This window comes from Canis lupus, chromosome 19 (assembly GCF_048164855.1).
Source record: "Canis lupus baileyi chromosome 19, mCanLup2.hap1, whole genome shotgun sequence".
NCBI lineage: Eukaryota > Metazoa > Chordata > Mammalia > Carnivora > Canidae > Canis > Canis lupus.
In genome coordinates, this window is record NC_132856.1 from 34,193,332 (window position 1) to 34,217,117 (window position 23,786).

General features: G+C 36.5%; 1 protein-coding gene across 50 annotated transcripts in view; it reads right to left on the bottom strand.

Moving 5' to 3' along the window:
• Positions 1-992: 992 nt before the first annotated feature.
• The window catches only part of SLMAP (sarcolemma associated protein), a 148,745-nt gene continuing 125,951 nt past the window's right edge, over positions 993-23,786 (bottom strand). For 22 of the 50 annotated variants that reach the window (XM_072785704.1, XM_072785705.1, XM_072785709.1 and 19 more), the window contains 7 exons: positions 19,297-19,419; positions 18,185-18,259; positions 14,255-14,575; positions 13,679-13,796; positions 10,429-10,600; positions 6,438-6,572; positions 993-2,918 (listed from right to left, as the gene is read on the bottom strand). In XM_072785704.1, the coding sequence (XP_072641805.1) occupies positions 2,826-2,918; positions 6,438-6,572; positions 10,429-10,600; positions 13,679-13,796; positions 14,255-14,575; positions 18,185-18,259; positions 19,297-19,419 (1,037 nt within the window). In that variant the 3' untranslated portion in view covers positions 993-2,825. Of the gene's footprint in view, positions 2,919-4,343; positions 4,434-6,437; positions 6,573-10,428; positions 10,601-13,678; positions 13,797-14,254; positions 14,576-18,184; positions 18,260-19,296; positions 19,420-23,786 lie in introns of all 50 variants that reach the window. The other 28 variants (XM_072785721.1, XM_072785748.1, XM_072785744.1 and 25 more) reach the window with 3 other exon arrangements.

Sequence of the window (23,786 nt, forward strand, 5' to 3'; positions counted from 1 at the left end):
AGGCAAAAGCTGCTAAAAGGGGCAGCCAGGACGCCAGTAAGGATCTGTTTACCTTCATGTGTTATGTTCCTTTCCTTTTCTGAGCCAGCCATGTAACACCTCTGGGTAAATCTTAAATGTATCATTTTTTTTTTTTTTATTTATGATAGGCACACAGTGAGAAAGAGAGAGGCAGAGACATAGGTAGAGGGAGAAGCAGAGGGAGAAGCAGAGGGAGAAGCAGGCTCCATGCACGGGGAGCCCGACGCAGGACTCGATCCGAGTCTCCAGGATCGCGCCCTGGGCCAAAAGCAGGCGCTAAACCTCTGCGCCACCCAGGGATCCCTTAAATGTATCATTATAGGGTTGTTCAACCTTAACTACTATGATTAAAATTTCTTAATGACTATCACTACCAGTGAATAATCTTATTCTATTTAACCTGGAAGTGAACTGAATGAAACTAGAAGTATTGCTTATGAATAGACTCATTTATATTCTTAATAAAAACTGGCAATAGGGGATCCCTGGGTGGCGCAGCGGTTTGGCGCCTGCCTTTGGCCCACGGCGCGATCCTGGAGACCCGGGATCAAATCCCACGTCGGGCTCCCGGTGCATGGAGCCTGCTTCTCCCTCTGCCTGTGTCTCTGCCTCTCTCTCTCTCTGTGACTATCATAAAAAAAAAAAAAAAAAAAAAACTGGCAATAACTTCAAAAATCCATTAATTCAATTTGAATAAAATAAATATTGATACTAGACTTTACATTTAAAGAGACTTGCCTGGCAAGTGAGTCACATTTTAACAATAACCATCATAAAAGGGAAAGAAAAATTAGAGCAGTAAGTTAAATAAAAGGCTAATAAAACTTGAAGGAAACAGCTGTTTTCTTTTAAACCCTGAAGAACACCAAATATATATGTTGCATTAAGAGTTATTTCAAGAAAATAACTGTTAACAATCTAACAGTGGAGTCAACACTAAGAATTTCAATGATATCCAACTCAAAAATGCATAGGGAGAGTAAAGTTATTTTATTAAATCATGCACATCACGTGTGTTAGTGCAAATAGTTTAATCTGTACTCCAGAAATTCTATTGTACTTTATATCTTTACAAAATAGATTTAAAACAATTATTTACTTTAAAAAATGTAATTCTGAAGTTAAGCATTTCAGAACAATATTTGCAATAACCTATATACAAGAGGTACTGGGTACCACTGGCATATTAGCATTCTGTGGTGGAGTGGCTTCCTGCAACAGAAAATGATGAAATGAACTATATATGACAGCATTTTCTACAAGTCATTTGTGACTAATTCCTCCATAAATCTAGTGATCCTCCCAACAGCAAATCCCAAATAGCTTAAAATATAACCTTTAAAGTATAAACAATGACTGCCAAACATCACAAAGCAAATTATATCCTAAACTTCTATTTCAACATTTGGCTAGGCCTGTGGATTGCCACAGAACATTTGAGCCAATTTACTGACATTCCCTCCCAGTCTTCATTGACTGAAAAATTTAACTATGTGATACTTTAGGATATTCTAAGACCTAAATAAATTTTATTGACATAACTGTGGTGCCGCACAAAACCATAGCTAAACTTCCACTTCTGTGTTTTAAATTTATAACATCAAGCAGTGTTTAGGTGCTTCACTGTGCATGGAACACTATTAATCTTGGGAATAATGCTTCTCATAAACAGAACGCCCCAATTAACAACAGTAAAAAGAAAATAACCATTTGCATACCTGACCAGGAAATCTGTTGGTAGGTAACAACAGCTCACCTTGAACATGAATTAGCTTTGAAATATCATAACCAATTAAGTCAGTAAAAGCTTATCTAAAGAGATATTAATTCTTTCTTTAATTAAACATGCTTGGAGGAAGAGATGATAGAAAAAAAAATCATGCTTCCTAAAATGCTGTATATGAGAAAATAACTTGGCTTTTAAAGAAAATATCTCTTTAAATACATGAGGTTTAATAAATTACATTCCAATTGACTCAACAGTTTGGTTTACTGCACTGAAATTGTAGAATTACTGTTTTTGCTCCCAGAAATACTTCAGTTTGCTCAAGAAAATACACACTCTCATGGAAAGTTTTTCAAAGTTGATGTCCTCCACATTGTCAAGTCACATTAAGGCTGAACAAGCGTGCACATATTCCCCAAATTATCACTAGAACAGAATATTTTCCAAGTGTATTTCTCCTTAAAAAGAAAGAAAGAAAGAAAGAAAGAAAGAAAGAAAGAAAGAAAGAAAGAAGAAAGAAAGAAAATCCACGCAAATAGTTGTCTCTAAGTCTTGTTCCCAATAGCTCAGTGGTTTTATAACAAGTAAAAATGGCGTAAATATGTAAAAAATATATATATATGTGTATATATTTCAAACTGATAGGCACTGAGCACACAGGGCCTCTCTTCCCATGTATGTATTGGTTGTTTGATTTGGGTAGTTATCGAATCAGAAAAATGAATTATCTGGTCATTAGAATTCAGAGTAAAATACCCATAAATTTAATGTTATAAATAATTTGGTGTACCAAGAAGCCTACTTTAGGCCACCATAATATTCAGAATCTCAACATACTAATTTAAAAATTACATGAAAAATTGCAAGCAAATTATTGCTTACAGTAGAATAAAGTCACAATTTTATATCCTCTTTATAGATACATTTTATATAATTTAAAGCAATGACCCTATAGCTGTATTCTTGCACTTCTGCTGTCTTAAGAGGTAAAAAGGAAGAAAATGGTTCTGTTTGTCCCCAGCATGAGTGTGATGCCAGCTTCTAAAGGGAGGACGGTGTACGGACTCAAGAAACGCTCTCATGGAGAAGCTCTGGCCAGACCTGGCACGTACAGCACGATGGCTGTCACCGCAACCAGGGCAGCCAACATGGGCATCCAGGGCCAGGGTTTCTGTGTGGAAAGAAACCAAGAGTCAATATCACATTCTTCCCTCTTTTTTCATACCTATTAACCCCTTGGTTCCAAGAGAGTCCTGAATACTTAACAGAATATTAGAAAAACCTTATCTTTACATAAGAATACATTTTAAAAAGAAAAGGAAAAAAGGTGAGGGAGTGAAGGTGTGAGGAGAGCCATTATAGCAGGAACGCTTTTAGTGGACCGTTGTGTGGAAGCCTATATATATGATATAGCTCAGTAAAGTCTCGGGCAGTTTTCAATTTTGTTATAGTTGAAACCTAATAGTGACTTCTAAGAAACCCTGTGGGCTCAGCCTGCTTATTCACTCCAGTATCTATACATTACAAGTAACTGGTGTACTCGGTTGCCTGGAATACATGTCTGCCTAAAATGTTTATTTCTTGATAAAAACCAAATTTGTATGTTGGGCTAGTTTTACACAAGGGGCTGGTAGGTAAGGCGATAGGAAGAAAATGGTCTAAGCTTGCTCTTCTAATTTGAAACCACGGAAGACAAGATCAGATGGAGTTCAAGATAGGGTAGTGCTATTAGGACCCTGCCTCTTCAATACTTTTAGTAAAGACCATGTCTAATGTAGTAATGTCATGTGATTATCTCATATGTTCTACTGACATGCATGCCTACTGTAGGCAAGCATGGGTGGGCTATTCCTTGTTAACTTTCAGAGAGCATTATAAAATCAATGCTCTAGTTGATAAGCTTTATTTGTACTAGAGTGTACTAAGAGTCTTACTAAGTTGGCTTTTATTTATTTTATTTTATTTTTTCTAAGTTGGCTTTTAAAGAAATACTCTGATGTTGCAGATCAAGGCTCAGAGAGATACTGAATAGGTTTAAAGTCTCATAAGTAAATGCAAGTAAATTGGGGTTGAGATTGTGAGCCAATGGCCCATTATGCTAATCTCATCCTTTTTCATCTTCATAGCCACAGTATAAGTAGAGGCAAAGGGTTGAAAAGAAGAAACTCTACACTATGGAAAAGAAGAAGGAAAGGAGGGAGAAGAAAGCTGGCTGAAAACTTCAAAGAGGCAAACGCTTCATTTCTCATTCAAATCTGATTAAACATGTAATGGGGAAGGAGGTACTAATATTGCAGCAATTCATAGTTTACTCCAGTTTGCTAGAGACAAAGACTTAGTTAAAGGCAGCATAGTAACAACTGATTAGGTTGGAATTAATTCATGGTTAGCAGTACTACAAAGGAAACAAGACAAAATGTTACGTGATTAGTTGATTGTTCAGTTCATTCGTATGACACAATACATGGCATACTAAATGAAGGGTTTGCTTCAGGTAACGAAATACCTGTGTGGTTTTGCCATGCACTCTATTACAAATATGGCACAAACAGGTGACGGGGACAAACAGACAAGGACTCAACAGTAGTGCTTGTACCTTTCTCTACCACAATGGACCGAAACACCAAAACAGGAAAGCCAGGAATAGGCCGATGAATACGGCTGGGACGGGTTGTAATATGGAAGGCTAAAGAAGGGAAGGGATATTAAAATCATTTTATGCTATAAAAAAAATCAGATAAGATGATTTAGACCCCAGGAGGGTGGGAAGGAGGGTAGGAAGACTGAGGTAACAGAAGTAATAGCACTCAGGTTTTGCACTGATCCAAACATTTTAAAGACATCTAATACAATCCAGAATGATGGGACTGTGGTACCTAACCACCAGTTTAAAAGGGACAGCTGGAGGCAGTGGGCCATGTGGGTGCCCCCTAATATCCTAATGAAATGTAACATGTTAAGACAGAGCAATGGCAGTACCTCATCAACTGATGCTCTGCTTGACAGTACATTATTTTTGTCCCATAACTGGATTCCATTATTTGATAATGTAGGCCCTTGCAAATGGGCTGAAGTTTATTTTATCCCTCCATCAAAACGTTTTTTTAAACTAAAACTCTCTTGCCTGAGATGGTATTGCTTTCAAGCTTAAAAATAAATGCCTTGTGATACAAGTTTCCTCAACCAAGCAAGAGATCTGATACAATGTGTGATAAATATCTGATATATAAAGACAGGCAGCTGAGACTTATGGCTTTCAGTTATGCTAAATAAAATTAATTTTTAAAATTGGAAGCAGTTACTATGATGAATTTTATTACAGAGAAAAATGTAGTACCATGAGTCTAATACCATAGAAAAAGGATATTCACCTTTAAGGTAATTACTGGTACAACTAGATGTAATAATAGCCAGGCTACTTTTGAAAAGGCTCTAAATAGTACAGAAGGTTCCATTCTGATTATGCTAGATGTCTTCATAGGTTAATTTAGTAGAAGGTAGCCTGAAATTCTATACTCAGAAAGATATGAATTAACACAAAAGAGAGAAGTAACCAATCCGTTATGATCTGATTTCAGAAAAGTTCTATAATCTACATTTTCAATGCAATCAATTTGCTGAGCATAAAGCCTCCAAACCCAATTTTTATTAATTTCTGAAGGGCTTCCACCTAAGCAACAAGCCTTTATATTCTAAAAAAAAATGAAGATTTTTTTTTTTAAAGCAAAGGACAGTTGAACACAACTCATGAGCATTCTGTATGCAACTGTGTAATTGGATGGCCATGCAACATCACTCTTTTGTACTTGTGCAGCAAAGTTAAGCAGAGTGCTTTCCTCTGTAGGAATGGTGTGGCTTATGCCACTGCAGTGTCCAAGCCATGACAGAGATTTGAAATAAGTCAGAGCACAACCAACTACACTGAACAGCCACCAGTTAGGGCCCACAAAGGCAATGATCACTGAAACGTGTAACACAACATTTATTTAGTATAACATCATTTTAAAGACCATCTGGCTTTCTATAAATGAAAAACAAATTAATAGTAAACTCAATTTATATGAAAATGTTCCAATTTCTCTCTCTCTCTCTCTCTCTCTCTCACACACACACACACACACACACACACATATACATACATACACTACAGAAACTCAACAGATAATCTCTAATATTTACAGGAGGTCGAAAAGACACTAAGCTTTTTAGGAATATGTCTTAGTGAGAATATTATTAGAATAAAAGGAAAACCATAATTAAGTTTCCATTTTTTTGATACAGCCAAATGCTAAGGAGTCAATATGTACTACTCTTTCTTAGGTGGGTCCCTGGTGGTACAGTGTTTCATTTCTCAGGAGAAGAAATGAAGTGCTAGACAATGGCTTGGTGACAGAACTTTAGATTCATCTGGGAAAATCTGACAGTTATTAGGTAAAATATTTTCTTGCAAATAAGGCTCTACCTCTAGGTAGTCCTAAGGCTCTTCTAGGGATACAGGCCAAAGGGACAAATTCTTACTCACATATTTGACAGCACAGTGATTCCATAATGGAATTTCATAATAAGAAGCTTAGTTCATGTACTATAGGCCTTAATTTCTCAAATCAGTAAAAAAGTCCTCTGAAAAAATCCATTTCAGGGTTCTCACCTGCCTCACAGTCAAAGCTAAGTCGAGTTTGCAAAGACTTACATTATTTCCTTTTTCTCGGAGCAGCTTCAGGTTGTCTTTACATTGTTTGAGCTCATCTGTGATTGATTGTTTTTCCTGCTCAGTCATTTCAAACTTCAACTTCAGTTCTGAGAGTACAGTCTGTGTCTTTTCATACTAAAGGCAAAGAAAAAAGAGTGTGCAGACTCAACTTAAAATGGGCATGAAGTTATGGTTCTAGTCAGGCTTAATACCAGACCCTATTTAGCCACCTGCAACACCAAAGTCAAGCCTTTTTGTTTTAAGGAGGATAAGAATCATTTGCACTAATAATAGGAAGTATTTAATGTTAACTTTATTCTATGTAATAAGAACTTTCTGGCTTTGGAATTATAAAAAAAAAAAATTCACCATTGTGTCATCTGTTTCTAATATAAAGGGTCACTCTTTCCACTGAGTGAGAAAAGTAAAATAATTTTTAAACTGAGCAAAAGAAAAGCAAGTGCAGAAAAACTCTGTAGGCTAATTAAATGGCAAAGTTAGGAAATCTAAGTTTATATCCTGGTAATCAATGTCAGCCAAGCTATTTTAGTCCTGAAGTAAGAAGTACTAACACCCATCAGGCTTTCCTTCACTCAGTCATCACTGGGTAGTAAAGTGTTCTGGATAAATGAATTTCTAAGCAAATGAAGTAAAGAAATATATCTAAGGTACTAATCACTATGACTGGGGCATTTCTATCTTTTGACCTAAAACTTATAAACATCAATAAATAAAATTTAAGAATCTGTTCCTGATAAATATCTTTCTATGGTGAAACATGCCTCTTCCTGCTTTGAAAAACTGTTCATTGAATACAATTTGATGTTCAGACAGACAAGCTCTCCTTTGAACACAGGTTGAGGTCAATGTAAGACATAATATGGCTTTGCCCCTATTTTAAGTGTCCAGGAAGTAGGAATTCTGACTTGTGCTACTTCTAGATACTACATCTTACATGCAAACTGGGCTCCCAAAGAACAAAAACCATTCTGCTGCTGGTTATGCCTCTGTCTTGGGCTCCACTGACCCACTCTGCCATCTCTGAAAGTTTTAGAAGGACGAAAGAAAAGACAAGGGCTGAGTCTGATATAAATACACCATGGGTCCAGCATACCACAAAGGTTTCTCCTCTTTCTGCCTATCTTCTAGAAATTTCTCAATAGAGAACACTTTTACATGGTGATTACTTAGGAGCTCTTCATTATGGTCTCCAAAGAGAAATATTAAGCAGGATGCAAACGTATAAAAACATTAATCAGAAGAGGTGAAGGCAGAGGAATCAGAGTCAGCAGAGAGATTACCAATAAGTGGGAAGAAAGATACGGGTTCAGAGAGGGAGGTAAAATGTGAAAGGAACTCCCTGTTACCTAACAGTGTTCCCAAACACGTCCGGGTAGTATGCCAGACCATGAACTAAGGAATAAGATTTATAGACTTTATGACAGCTTTTTTGTGGGGTCTGTGGATTTCCTTCCAGGAGGCAGAAGGATGCTGGCAGGCTGCCAAAGCAAATTCAGTGTACCCAGACTAGTCTCTTAGAACATAATCAATTCTCAATGATCAGATTCTTTACAGTGACTAATAAAGGATAAGTGAAAACTGCTTTGCTGACCTAAATTTTCCCTTACTTTCCTTTTCCATTATTCTTATATCCAGCCTGCCTTTTACACCAAAGCACTTAATCATTTCTCTGTTCAGGGGCCTGTGAAGCAAAGTGACAGGAAGGCAGCCCCGTCAGGAAGAGCCTGCTGTTTACCTTCAGCATGTGAGTACCAAGGAAGGGGTCTCTGGCCCTGGAACAAGGTGATGAAACCAAACAACTTTCTTGAGTCAGTCTTTGCATGATGGACTTGTGTACTCAATGTTTTATGAATTCTTAAATTATAGATATCCCTACTAAAGATGCTTTCTTAAGTCAGATACAAAGATGATATACCATTATTTTTCTCTTAATACCTGGGGATTAAAATTTACTTTCTTATGTACTTTTTGTTTTTGGTTAAATGTTCAAATACAAGTTGCCATATATATATAAAATTTAATTGTTGGAACAAAAGGTCACCTTCTGCAGCCTTAGTTTCACACCTGGCTTGGATATCATTTTTGCTCCATCTTGCTTTCTAACTCGAAGGTGAAAAACGAGCTCAGTTCTGATTAAGAGGAAAATACCACACAATATTACCAACACCTTTGGTTCTTCTTCATAAAAATAATCATATCTGGCTTGCTTAGCTTGTAAGATTTAAGCCTGTTACAGTGCTGAAGATACATGATACTGTGCACATTAAGCATGATTCTATGAGAGAAAGGAGAACAAAGGGGAAATGTTGAAAGAGAATATATGTGCATTAATAAAAGGTAGTAATTCATTTGCAGTGGATTACATAGATATAAGAACCTCATTAAAGAACATTTTAGTTACAGACTAGTATCCAATAGTTGACATCAGGACAAACAGAAAGAGAAGCAATTTTACATTACAAAGGAGTGTGATGACTACACGTCATTTCACAATGGAAAACACTGAACAAGAAAATAGAAAAGAAACATATTGACAAGTTCACACATATTTTTAAATGTGCTGCATTTAATGCAATCCAAAGCTATCAACAATTTAGATGCTGTGACAACATGCCACTGCCATTTGTAGAAGCAGTTAAAGCATTTCTCACTGATTGCTCAGTGACCAAAAACAGGCAAACAAATAATGCAACAAAATGGCCAATGCATTCAGAGTAACATACAACAGAGTAATCTTCCAACCACAGCATTCTTCCCAGACTTTGAAAGAATTATGGCATATGGACTGGAAGAACACAAAGTGCTTTACAGTATTAAATACTAGGATATTTACTTTGGCACAAAATTTGTGTTCCAACTTTCCAACTAAATAAAACGAGATTTCTCCCAGAACGCATATCCTTAGCAAGAAGATAAAAAAGGAACATATTACAAAATCAATATGGCCACATGTAAATAAAAAATGTTACAGGTTTTTTTTTTTTTTTCCCTTTAAGAACAAACATGAAGACAGAACAACAACAATCATGTCCATGTTCAGGGTACTACAAGGAAAGGGAAGTGCAAAGAAAAACTGCATTGATTGAACAGATTTTCTAAAAACAATTTTGGGGAAATTTGTTATTAAAGACAAAGAGTTGTCTTTAACTTCCTTCTATGTATAGTGAATCCTTCATTTAAGAGAGTCTACAACTGGGTGGACCCTGACCAGAAGGTCAAGATGCATCAGCCTCCTCTGTTCCCAGACCTGGCCAGGACTTAATGCAGGGAGGAGAATAAGGCAGCAGGACTATACACAGCACTCATTGCCCCTCTGTCAACTTCAACGTTTTGCTCAGAAAGAGGCTGGGTGGGGTATCTACCCCAAAATCAGCCCTCACCATTTTTAACATGATTTTTTAAAAAGCCACCCAGGCCAAGGTTTTAAGCAAAATGACATGAAAAGTGAACATGCATATTTGTGAAGAAGGGGAAAAAAAGGGGAAAAGGGGTGGGAGTGCAGGAGGAAAAAGTAAAAGGTCACAGAACGTGTGTTTGGCCGTCTGGCTATGAAGTGAATTTTAAGAACTTTCAGGCCAGTGTCAATGAAGGGTTTAGACTGAGTATTATGGTGTGGCTCCAGTTTGCTTTCCAAAAGTGTTCTAAGTTAAATATGATATTGTCTTTGAAAGATAAACAATAAATTGAGTAATCTGGTATACAAAGGGCTTCTGTCAACTAACTGGTAGAGAAAAAATTTTAATGTAAGTTTGTATATTTATAGTTTTGAGACCAAATCCTACTGATGAATTCTCTCTATATGGATCATGATACATAGCTAGAAATCACAAAGCAAAGATGCTCCAAGTACCAACTTTTTGACAGGTAATGAGACTTCTGCTTCCCTTTATATCTAACTACCATGAATATCTGATTTGCTTTTGGCTTTAAGTCCAACCATAATTGGGCTCATAATGTCTTTTCGCTTTACCTCTTTCTGTACATCCTTTGCTTGGTTTTCAGCCTTACTGAGAAGAGTTTTTAAATCAGCTGAATCCCGAAGATGCTGTTCTTTCAAGGATCCCACTTGATTCTCAAGCTCTTTCCTAGTCATCTGAAGGATGCTGAGATCACTGGTAAGCTCTAAACTCTGCTTCTGAGAACTGCAACATAAATATTGACAGTTATTCAATTCATGTAGAAACCAGACATAGCAGGAAGTCCAATTTCTTATATATTTCACTAGGAGGGATGGAGTAAATTTCAGAGGGAAAAATATATAAAAAAGAATATGTTCAATAAATAAGCATTAAAATACTAAAAAAATTTGCGTGTTTAAAGCTGTGTTCTATTTTCAGATAATCAAATATGCACAGAGGTTGAAATCTTAAAAGTGGAAGTAGGAGGTGACTAACTAAATTTTGTTACATCACATTATATTACTTATTCCATAAAAAGATTCAGTGTGGGGCTGCCCCAGGAAATTAGCACATATTCAACTATGTTCTTATTTAAGTACTTAACAAATAGGATGGGGGACAGAGCTTATGAGCTATGGTCGACTCATGTAAAGATAAACCTACTCAAATGAAAAGACACACCAAATTGGGGGGAAAGCATGAAACAAAGAACCAGGAGGCTGGCTTCTAGACCCAACTCTGCCACTGTTCAGTTGTGGGATGCTAAGGAAGTCACTTAACTGGTGCAGTTTCCTTCTCTGAGGAAGCAATTCCTGAGCTCTTAGATCTGTGCCAAGTACTGTATTACACAGACACAAGTAACACCAGGATAGTCTCAGTGCCCTCCAATGTCCAGTGAACACTGAACTCAATAACTTCTGAGGTTGTTTACCAGCTTAAATTCTATAATTACTTTTTTTATAGCTTGATATAAAAAAATTTCAATTTGTACACTAGGAAAACAGCTTGATAGGCATTAGTAAAAATTCTTTGTTCAATTTCTTCTACATCACAAACAATAAAAAAAAAAGACCTATCATAGTGTAACTGTTTGAAAGAATGTGGCTCCCATCTACAACAGAAATAGCTAAAGGAGAATAAAGTTTTCAAGATTACAGTTTTATGCTTCTCAGAATGGATCATAAGACTTAGACTCAATATTGTTAATGAAGGAACTATGGAGTATAAATCCCAATCTGACTGTACGCCAGGCAAATTCTTAAGGGATGAGTGTGGCATCAGCCCAATATAGCTAGGAACTAAATGGCACAGAAGACTCTGTAAAGGAAGACTAACTTCTAAATACTACTTATATGCTAAAAAGGCTTGCCAAATAAAGTTAGCCACTAGACCAAAAAAAGTTTAGGAAACATAAAAAATTTATGTGAGTTTCAGCAGACAACTTTGACTAATGATATAATATATTCCACCTTCTGGGACCTAATATTTTTAAACTGTATGCTTCTAACTCATCAGGAGTTTTCTGCTTTTCAACATTTGAACAAGTCTGAAGTAATTAAAAAAAAAAAAAACAACCAGCATTTAACAACCTGCCAGATTCTAATTAATTATATCTCAGAGGGCAGCCCCGGTGGCGCAGCAGTTTAGCGCCACCTGCAGCCCGGGGTGTGATCCTGGAGACTCGGGATCGAGTCCCACGTTGGGCTTCCTGCAGGGAGCCTGCTTCTCCCTCTGCCTGTGTCTCTGCCTCTTTCTCTCTCTCTCTCTGAATGAATGAATGAATAAATAAATAAATAAATCTTAAAAAAATTATATCTCAGAAAAGAAGGATCAAGTTTATATCTTTAAAATGTCAATAATCCCAAGGCAGGAATAATTTAAGATAATCAATACTAGTAATCAAAGATCACTATTTCTTGCTTGATAGAATACCAAACTAAATGGATTAGCTAAGATTCCAAATAAGAAAAATTTGAGTGTCTGCATCATGTAATACTCATTTTAAACCAAACATTTTGTCCAAATGTGCTGCCAATACAGACAATCCCGTTGGTACATATATATATACATTCATATGTGTAAATATTCGTGTTTGGACCTTAATTTTATCCTATTCAGTTTTTAGAATTGTTTTTATAAAATTTTACATGTTATAATACGTTTACTCTTTGTTATCAGTTACCTCTAAACATTTAAAAAGTAATACATATGAATGTATGAAGAGACTGGAAAGACAGGACACTGAAAGAGAAAAGGGTTTTATAGATTTGTAACACATGGTATTGTAAAACATGGTATTGTAAAAAGGCATCTTAAAGAACAAATCACCACATCTTGTTCCTTCAACTAGTTCTTGATTGTTAAAAATGTATAATCTATTACAACTGTTATTCTTTATAAGCAGATAATGAGGCTTACTATTTTCTGATGTATCTAGTCCTTTGTTTTCTCCTAAAGCTTGTTTTTATAGGAACTGACCTTGATCACTGAGTTTCTGCTAACCCTGAGGTTCTTTAGGAGTATAAACACAAGCTAACAAGAGTAAAGACCCCCATTTCTGGTGTACTGTGAGGAAGGAGGTGGATTAATTAAGAGTGGCTTCAATAATAAACATGTATAACTTTCATATTCTGAATCAGAACATAAATAGTGTTTAAATAAAAATATGGAATGGATCACATTTTTAAGGAAAAAAATAGATTTTAAACTATACAACAAACGTTGGTGGGAAAACAGGACTCCACTAAATTTGCTGGAATAAATTTTTGCATTCCTTGGTTTGCTTATAAGGTACTGGATATTAGAAAAACATAACTAGTTTTGGAGAGTTCTTGATTTTATATATATCTGTGAAATTCAAAAGCTGAATTTGTATCTTCCAATGGTATAAATTCTTTATTATAGTCATCTCCTGATTCCCTTACAAACAGAAGGAATCACTGGCTTGAAAGAAAAACAACTTATATTTGAAGTTTTTACCATTTAGTTTATAGGACTAATTCAATCATGAAGTATAGATATTTGCTGTTTTTTGTTTAGGGCTTTGGTGGGGGTGGGGGGCTGTAGTCCACGAATGTGTATTCCTTGAGTACATCAAAAGGAAAGGAAATGTAGGATGACAGTGAAAGTTAAAAAACAAAAAAAGTTCCCCAAAACACACAACCTGCAGTATTGTTAGCATGCTTAACCTGTTAAAATAGCCAAAAAGAGTCTAGCTGAACATTTTGCTCCAAAAGGGTATTTAAGTATCAAATTTAAATTTAATTTAGATGAAAATTTAAGATAAAGAAATATTCTGAAGCTAAAAGAGTTCTTGCATACTTGTGCAATTCTTTTTCTTGCCGCTGCAGTTCTGATGATAACAAAACATTTTCCTTTTTTAGAGAATGGCATTCGGTTTCCAATACATTCCATTCCTTTCTCAACTTCTCTAGTTCACCTAAAATAGTCCCAAAACATATTCATTAATATAGGAACAAAATTTCCATAATAATTTAGGGGATAAGGGAAATATTTCGGAGAAAAACGTACTTGCCCCCTCCCTTAAGAACATGTAGATTTTACATGGCTATTCTTTGGTTCCTGTTTATTTTGCATCTATACCTCAGGTGAATCTCATCACCTTGAATTTGAAGTAATATTTTCTTCCCATTTCACTTTTATAAGACAAATAATTTCAGTAGTATTAAAGTAAAATATAAAATTATAAATATTTCAGTTTATTGTAGAATTTGCAAACCTGAAGAATGTTTATAGCCCCAATATAAAAACATTGCTTTATACAACTAAATTGTTATCAAAGAGAAAAAAGCCCAAATGATTATTTTGTGCAAGTTTTATAACTGTAAGTAATCACTGTCAAGAGTTAAGAGCTTTATGTAAAATATGTGCACTCACTTTGTAGCCTTGTTGCTTCCTCTCTCTGCTGGTCCTCACACTGCTGACATCGAAGCTGAAAACTATTCTGCAGACTCGTGATTTCTTTCTCATATTCAGATGCTGCTTTCCGCCACCGCTCAAGCTCACCTCGCACCTTCTTAAGCTCTTCTTGTAATGAGGCAATGTCAGTGTCCCGCTCAGAGGCAGCCTTTTCTGCTGCTTGATGAAGGAGCAAAATTTCATCTCGGGCACTAAGCAGTTCATCTCGAGTGCTTGTAATTTCACTGTCCTTCTCCTCCCGGAGATTCTCAATATTGATGTGTAACCTCTGTAGTTGGGCTGCAAAAGTATATTTATCCATCATTTTCTTTGTCCAAAGCGATTACAAATAAATGAACTGCCCAAATGGGATTATAGTTACTACACAGCCCATGCTGTCAGAGCTGTTTGTTGCTTTTGATTAAGCAGTCCAAGCAATCCAAGTTTAATGCAGAAAATGTCAAAATACCGAAATACAAAGAGTAAAAAACCAAAGTGATCTTTTTATTTCTCCCACACAGTGAAAGTTGCTTCTAGCATTTGGTATTTATTCTTCTAGATTTTTTTAAAAGATTTTATTTATTTATTCATGAGAGACACACAGAACAGAGACATAGGCAGAGGGAGAAGCAGCTCCCTGCAGGAAGCCTGATGTGGGACTTGATCCCAGGACCCCGGGATCATAACCTGAGCCAAAGGCAGATGCTCAACCACTGAGCCACCCAGGCATCCCTCTTCTAGGTTTTTTTAAAAAATATTTTATTTATTTATTCATAAAGACAAACACACACACACACAGAGGCAGAGACACAGGCAGAGGGAGAAGCAGGCTTAATACAGGGAACCCGATGTGGGACTCGATCCCGGGTCTCCAGGATCACACCCCAGGCTGCAGGCGGCGCCAAACCGCTATGCCACCAGGGCTGCCCTTCTAGACTTATTATATGCATTTTATACACATGTTAAAGCAAAAACAAGGAGGGACTATAACATATATAGTGTTCTCTATCTTGCTGGTGATGAATATCTTTTAATAACAAAAAAATTACATTGTGACTTCTTTGATCCTTTATTTTAGACATTTTAGGCTGTTCAGTTTTATTTTTTTTTAATTTTTATTTATTTATGATAGTCACACACACACAGAGAGAGGTAGAGACATAGGCAGAGGGAGAAGCAGGCCCCATGCACCGGGAGCCTGACGTGGGATTCGATCCCGGGTCTCCAGGATCGCGCCCTGGGCCAAAGGCAGGCGCCAAACCGCCGCGCCACCCAGGGATCCCCTGTTCAGTTTTAATATAAGAAATACTGCTTATAATGTAATCCTAATTTTTTTCTTAGAGTGAATTCCTAGACATGGAATTACTTGGTTGGATAGTATGCAGTAGTGAAATCTTTGATGTTCTTGATTCAATTTTCAGTTTAAATGTCAGTTCCTTGAAAAAGCTTTCTCTGATGACTTATCTAAAAAATGCCCTCTCATTCCCTAGCCCATTACTCTGCTTTTATTGGACATCATATTTTATATTTGCTTACTGTTTATCTTTTCCACTGACCATACATCTCATGCATATTCTTTTTTTTTTAATTTATTTATTCATATGAGAGAGAGAGGCAGAGACATAGGTGGAGGGAGAAGCAAAGCAGGCTCCATGCAAGGATCCCGACGTGGGACTCGATCCCGGGTCTCCAGGATCATGCCCTGGGCTGAAGGTGGCCACTGAGCCACCTGGGCTGCCCTCTCATGCATATTCTATCCTCAATATTAGCAGAGCAAACAACTAAGAATTACTGGTTGAATTAATGAATTGACAACATTAATGAATAAGGACTCATCAAAGAGGTGTATTTTTAACAGATCTGGTCCAGTGCCCTCAAGATTTGAACTGGAAACAATCTGTGTAAAATACTTGGTTCAGAACTGGAAAGATAGTTTTGGCTACTATAACACAAGAAAACACAGGCAGAGCAAGTTCCTTAGGTAAAAAAGAACAATTAAAATAATTAAGAGAATTTAAGGCTGAGAAATGGGGAGGCTGCCCCATAGATATGCATTAAAAACAAAAAACAGGGATCCCTGGGTGGCGCAGCGGTTTGGCGCCTGCCTTTGGCCCAGGGCGCGATCCTGGAGACCCAGGATCGAATCCCACATCAGGCTCCCGGTGCATGGAGCCTGCTTCTCCCTCTGCCTGTGTCTCTGCCTCTCTCTCTCTCTGTAACTATCATAAATAAATATAAAAAAAAAAAAAAAAAAAAAACATAAAATGAGGTTTTTTTCAGTATGCAGGAAGTACTGAGAGGTTAACAGGTTCAAAATCTGAAGGTAGAATGGCCAGAGATTAACAGGACCATACATTTGTGGATAAAATCATAAAATACACATGCTGGCACTAGGGGGCACTCAATGATGCCTAGGTAAGACAACTTTAAGACAAAAGGCAGCCCTTTGTCATAGAACCTTTAGGAAAAATTGCCCATACACAGAATAGAATGCAAATACAAATTGAATTCAGATTTACATAAGCTAATAGATAAAGGCATTAAATTATAAGAGTTTAAATTTTTTTCTATTCAAAAAGACATATAATCTACCCCAGAAATTCTAACCTATCATAAAATTTAAATTTTTAAGTAACTCAAATGTCCCCAGGGGAATTTGGGTGGCTCAGCTGGTTAAATGCCTGACTCTTGATTTTGGTTCAGGTCATGATCCCAGGGTCATGAGATTCAGCCCTGCGTGGGGCTCCGTTGCTGGGCATGGAGCCTGCTTAAGGTTCTCTCTCTCCGTCTGCCCTTCTATGCCCAGGTTCACTCACTCATGTTCCCTTCCCCTCCTCTCTCTTAAAAGTAGATACATACATAATTCAAATAAATGTCTTACTCAAAAATAAGAAAACTCAAAAGATTTTTTTCTCTGGGATATCTTAGGGCAAATATCATAGGCCTTATACAATGATTCCCCATTTTTTCTGAATTGAGATTGTCTGTTCAATTATTTCTCACTCTACATCTCAAACCAAAATTTTAAAATAACATTAGTTCCCTCATTGATAACGAAGGCAAATTAAATTTGCTTTATGAATTTTACAATAGCACAGGGAAGAAAGATCTCCCCTAGGGCTCTCACAATTCAAGCCTAACAGCACCAGGAACTGTATTTTGAAGTAAACTTTGACAGGCAAGGATCTTTCTGGTCATTTCTGTAATGAACCTGTGATAGTTCACATAAAGAAATAGCAAAACGGTGGGTATAAAGAGTAGCCTCTACCAATGAAAGCACTGCAGGGATCATTATTCTATTCATGCAATATATAATTTTTGTTGCAATTCAAGTATGTTTTTTTAAACCTTTATTTGTTTGAGAAAGAGAGCACAAGTGTAAAGGGCAGAGGGAGAGGGAGGAAGAATCTCGAGCAGACTCTGTGCCAAGCGCAGAGCCGAACGTGGAGCTTGATCTCATGACCCCGAGATTGGGACCTGAGCTGAAACCAAGAGTTGGACACTTACCTGCCTGTGCTACCCAGACACCCCTTAATCCAAGTTTGTTATGAGCTTTAGAAATAATGTCACCAAGCTAAAAGTGCTGATGCACAGGGCAGCTCAAATTGATATTCCGTCCAAAGGTGCCCTCTGTAGTAACTGACTATATAACCCAGAAAGTGAGTCCTACCAAACCCATGTCTTGACCCATGCTCTTCTCACTCAAAGTGTCCACTATTAATACTAGGAGACTGTGTTTTTAAAAAGCAAAACAAAACAAAAAGCCCACCAGGAGTCTAATCAGTCTCAGATTCCAGGAACAAACCAAAGACATGAAAAATGGGAACTCTCTACATTCTTACTTTCCATTCCTTTTGTATCACTACAAACAATCAATAATAATCCCAAACAGCCCTGGGGTGTTCCTACCTTGAAGAACCTGTATTTGTTTACTGGATTCCTCAACTTGATTTCGATAGGCTTTTCTTTCTTCTTCCAAAAGAGCTAAAAACAAAAACATAGTATATCTAATTTTATGAGTTAATGAAAGTATTCAGAATTGAGCAGCTGGAAATTTCTAAGAAATTCTCACCTAAAGTTTATTGAAGGAAAAAAAAGCTAAGCAGTAAGTATTATCAGTATTAGCAGTTAGATAGTTTAAGGATTTTGGGAGCATAAAACAGTAGTAAGTAATAAATCTATTCATTTGAGTTGCAGAGTTTTCTAGACCTTATATAACCAAGATTATATGTGCTATTCTTTACATGAGGAGCAGTCTTAATAGTTGTTAATCAGCATTTTGAGCTTAAATTTTAAAAACAGACTTAAAATTCTCATGTTTACTGCCAAGTACATAGTAAGTACTAACTAACAGGGAGTTCCCAGTTGCTCCTGGAGATGTGAATCTTCCTCCTGAACAAGAAGGCCAGCTAGAGAACATGAGGACAGCATAGGCCATTTACTTTCTTCTTGTTCTAAGACTTTCTAAGCTACCAAGTGACTGAAACTAGGTAGTTATTGTGAATGATATGGAAATGTAAGCTCTAGGGAATAAATGTTACCAACTCCACTAGCCTATGGTACTATGGATAAGTACTAGAAAAGAAAGTGGGAAACTGCAAAATTCTATACCTTTACTTTGTCGGGTTTTCCCATTTACTGAAGACTACACTGTAAAATCACAGGGGATATAAATTTCCCTCATCTTATACTGAGGAGTCAACACTAGGTGTAACTAAAACTTAGAAATTGAAATACATTATGTTTTTCCCTTTTGTTGTACTTCATATGTAATCAATTGTTAAGATCTTTCATTGGTATAGGTCCTTCTTGATCTTCACATTAACATGAAGGAAGTAGAGCAACTGTAACTCTCCCCACTTTATTGATCTGAAACGTAAGTTCAGAGAGGGTAGGTAAATGTCCCAAGATCACATATCTAATAAAATTGTGGATCTGGAACAAGAGACCATGCCTCTGGACTTAGTTATATCACATTGCTTCCACATCCCCTAAAACAATCAAAGTAATCTTTATCTCACCTTGAAGTTCAAAGCATTTTTGTTTACTTGCTCTAGCTAGTTCCTGGGCTTCAATCAATTCCTTGCGAAGATGCTGAATTTCTTGTTTTGCCTCAATTTCTGACTGTGCACCCTGCAAGTCATCTGACAAAATAATGTTTATTTTAAAAGCAAGAGTTAGTATCACACTATAATCTCTACAATCAAATATTAGCCATCTCTTTCATATTTAGACATGCATAAAGAACACAGCACAAGTGAGTTAAATAAAATTTAGAAGCAAATTATATTAAGCATTTTAGTCCTTTTACCCTGGAGAAAGAATACAAGTACAGCTAAATATATATTAGTAATTCATGGCAATGGTATTATAAAATATATATTAACATATACTACGTTATATATTTCACTCATGTAGAGCTTATGTAAGGCTTGAGAATCAGTAAGATGGGTATATGCCATTCTTTAACAATTTTAAAATACTTTATAACAAGTCAGAAAAATTTCACTTGGAACTTAACTGGAAATAGAAAAACAAAAACAAACTTTTTTTCAAATAAAAAGTATTTTAGCATTATTTCCCCAGTTGTAGAGAACAAAATAAAAACCAGCCTGAAATCTTCATCATGCTCACTTTGTCATCAGTATTTCTCCAACACTACACACATAACAAGTATTTGTTGAGTTATTAAATGATGTAACCTAAACAGTTTTATTAAAATAAATTAGATCCAGCTTTACATCTCAAATATCCCCCCTCTCTAATATCTTTCCCCTCTTGTCACTCTGCTTATCTTATTAAAATATTAAAATTTTCTGCTATTGATCACTGCTGAAATAAATATATTAGGTCATATTCTTCTAGTGCATTCTATTTGACTTATTACTTTGGTTTACGAACAGCTCAGGTATAACAACTTAATTACAAAAGAGCAAAGAGGAGCGCCTGGCTGGCTCAGTTGGTAGAGCATGTGACTCTTGATCTTGGGGTTGTAAGTTAAAGCCCCATGTTGGGTATAGAAATTACTTAAAAGTAAAAATCTTTAGAGGTACCTCAGTGGCTCAATTGGTTAAGTGTCTAATTCTTGGTTTTGGCTCATGTCGTGATCACCGGGTGTGGGATTGAGCCCTACAGCAGGCTCCACACTCAGACCAGGGTCTACTTGAGATCTCTCCCTTTCTCCTTCCCCTACTGGTCTTCCCTGCACTCATGCTCTTTCTCTCTCAAATAAATAAAGTCTTTAAAAAATTAAATCTTAAAAAAAAAGAGCTAAGAATAAAATTTCACAATATGATCACAGCAGGTCTTAGATGTTATATACACATATTTTCATACTCAGACTATATTATACTTTTTCCTGCAGGGAAAAGTAAATTTAGCTTTGGTTTCATCTATTCTAGTCAACCTATCAATTCTTCCTTCAGATGGTCTCCTGATTAAGGGGAAGAGAGAGAAAGATTTTCCAGTGGCAGGAGTACTGTCACAACAACTACAAAACTTCTCTTCCAACGCTACATATTGGAATCTGCAAAAGTCCTAGATGCCCACCTCTGGATTTGTCTTTATATAGGACAACGTCCTTACTGTCAAGAGTGTTTAGGAAGTAAGTGTCATGATGCCTACATCTTATTTTCAAGTGATTTAGCAAAAAAACTATGTAAAATCCTTCAATAGATAATTTATTAGTTGTGTATTCATATTTTTTTAACCTTAGCACTTTTGAAATTTGGGGCTGTCCTGTGGATTGTAGCATGTTTTAGCAGTTTCCCTGGTCCCTACCCACTAGATGCCAGTAGTATTCCCTCTGAGTTGTAACAACCATAATGTTTCCATATATTGCCAAATATCTCTTTGGGGATAAAACTGCTCCATGTTGAGAACTACTGTTCCAGGTTAATAATTAGATAACCAAGAAAAAAATTATATGTAGACTTCTTTTCCACAGAAGCAATGGTTAGTAACTCTGAACCTGTTTTTTTGTGTATTCTAAAAGTGATCAAATAAATAAATATATTGTAAAAAAAGAGAGCTAGGTTTCTCACTGTGAGATAACAGAATTAATGATATGGAAATAGGGAAGACAGAATTAATCCTGTGGTGTAGGGTAAGATCAGAGTATGAACTCTAATAAATCTGAAGGTATAGACAAATGCAGATGTAGAAATAAATATAGGTATGTGAGATACACTCATATATATGGGCATTAAGTATATGCATACATCTGTTTCTTCACGGTCTACTGAATGGGCCTAGAAGCAATGAGCATACCAAATACTCAGACCTTGGTTTCTAAATACTATTCTCCACTAAAAAAGAACTAGAGCTCTTTGGAGAAATTGATTTCAGTGCTAAGGGTGTGAAAGTACAAGATGAATGTAGAACATCTTTTTTGTTAGAAAGTAAGAAGGGGCTCAAAGAATGATTGGTTCATGTTGAAAAGATCCAAGGGGCTCCCAACTGGCCAAACCTGGGAGAATATGAGAGTCAAAATAATGGTAGTGAAAGGTTATAATCCACTGAATAACACATAAATCCATGAATTCACAATGATATAGATAAAGGAAAGGAAGGAAAGAAAGGAAGGGAATGAGGGAGGGAGGGGACAAGAAAACACTTCTTTATGGTAGAAAGCCAGCTAACAAATGTAGAAGGAATGACAGAATTAGAAAATCACTACTTGGCAACTATTATAGTAATAACTGATTCAGTCAAAGATCCTCAGTAGATGGTAACACTAAGTAAGTAGATAAAAAGCTGAGGAGAAATAGGGTATTTATACAGAGTTAACATCACCAGTGACAGAACAATATCAGTTGCCTCCTGATATGATGTCCATTATTACTGAGGGACATTCTACAAAAATAACTGTGCTCTTCAGAAATGCCACTGTCATGAAAAACAACTGAGGAACTGTTCCAGATTAAAGGAGAACAAAGAAACGTGATCACTGAATACAATGTATGACTCAAGATTTTCATTTATAATGATATTCCTTTTATTAAAAAACATTATTGAGAAAACTGACAAGATGTGTGAATAAGGTCTATGGATGTGATAATCATTGTTACTTTCCTAACTGTGAGTCATATGGAGCTATGTAAGAGAAAGAGAAAATATACACTGAAGTGTTCAGAAGTAAAGGTTATCAGGTCTGCAATTTACTTTCAATGGTTCAGGGGGAGAGAAAGTAAGGTGGGTGGAGGAGGGAGAGGGAAATGGATAAATCAAATTCTGTAAAATGGTAAGAGAAAATGGAATGAAAGGTTAACATTTGGAGAATCTGGATGAAGAGTATATGGGATTCTTTGTTCTATTGCAGTTTTTCTTTAAGTCTGAAATTGCATCAAAATAAAAAGTCAAAAAATTTTTTACATACATACAAAATAAAATACTGCAAAACACTACCAATTGTTGAATCTAGGCAGTGGGCATATATGAGTGTCTTGGATACTCTTCAACTTTTCTTGTTTGACATTTTTTAATTAAAAAAGGCCTCTTGAAATTACCAATCCCAATGCCACAATTTTAGAATAATCCCCAATCACTTCTGTTTAAATTCTTCCCATTTTATTTTTTATTTTTATTTTATTTTTATTTTTTATTTTTTTAAAGATTTTGTTTATTTATTCATGAGAGACACACACAGAGAGAGAGATGCATAGACACAGGCAGAGGGAGAAGCAGGCTCCATGCAGAGAGCCCGACGCAGGACTCGATCCCAGGTCTCCAGGATCACACTCCGGGCCGCAGGCGGCGCCAAACTGCTGCATCACCAGGGCTGCCCCCTATTTTTTTTTTTTTAAGATTTTATTTATTTATTCATGAGAGAGAGAGAGAGAGAGGCAGAGACACAGGTAGAGGGAGAAGCAGGCTCCATGCAGGGAGCCTGATGTGGGACTCGATCCCGGGACTCCAGGATCACGCCCTGGGCTGAAGGCAGGTGCTAAACCACTGAGCCACCCAGGGATCCCCAAATTCTTCCCCTTAATCTATCCTGCCCTTCTGCATTATATCCTACACTGGCATACTAAAGCAATTCTCTTACTTAGATAAAAAACCTATATTGATTCCCTCTTGTAACAAGTGCAGACATCTTTATCTGACTTTTAAAAAGTTCTCCATAATTCAGTCATTACTCATCTTCCATTACTCACTAAGATACTCAATTCCTAGGAGTCTCCTTAGTAGCTCTGTAGTAGTCATGGGACTACTTTCCTCATGTATCTTTGCTCGCGCCATCTGCCTCTTCAAGCCTGCTTATCCTTTAATGCCCAGGCTGAAGTATCTATCACTAACCCCCGATTGCATCGAACTCCCAGCATACATTGGTCTCTTGCCCGAGAGCTTGATAGTCAAACCCAAGCAAACCAGTGAGCTCTTTGCAAGTTCTCTAATTGTTCAATAGCATTTAGTTTCATTTTTAAAAGGAGCGTGGACTCATATAGATATATAGAATTTTGGAAGAGACCTACTTCTTTCATTTGACAAATGAAGAAATAAAGGTCCAGAG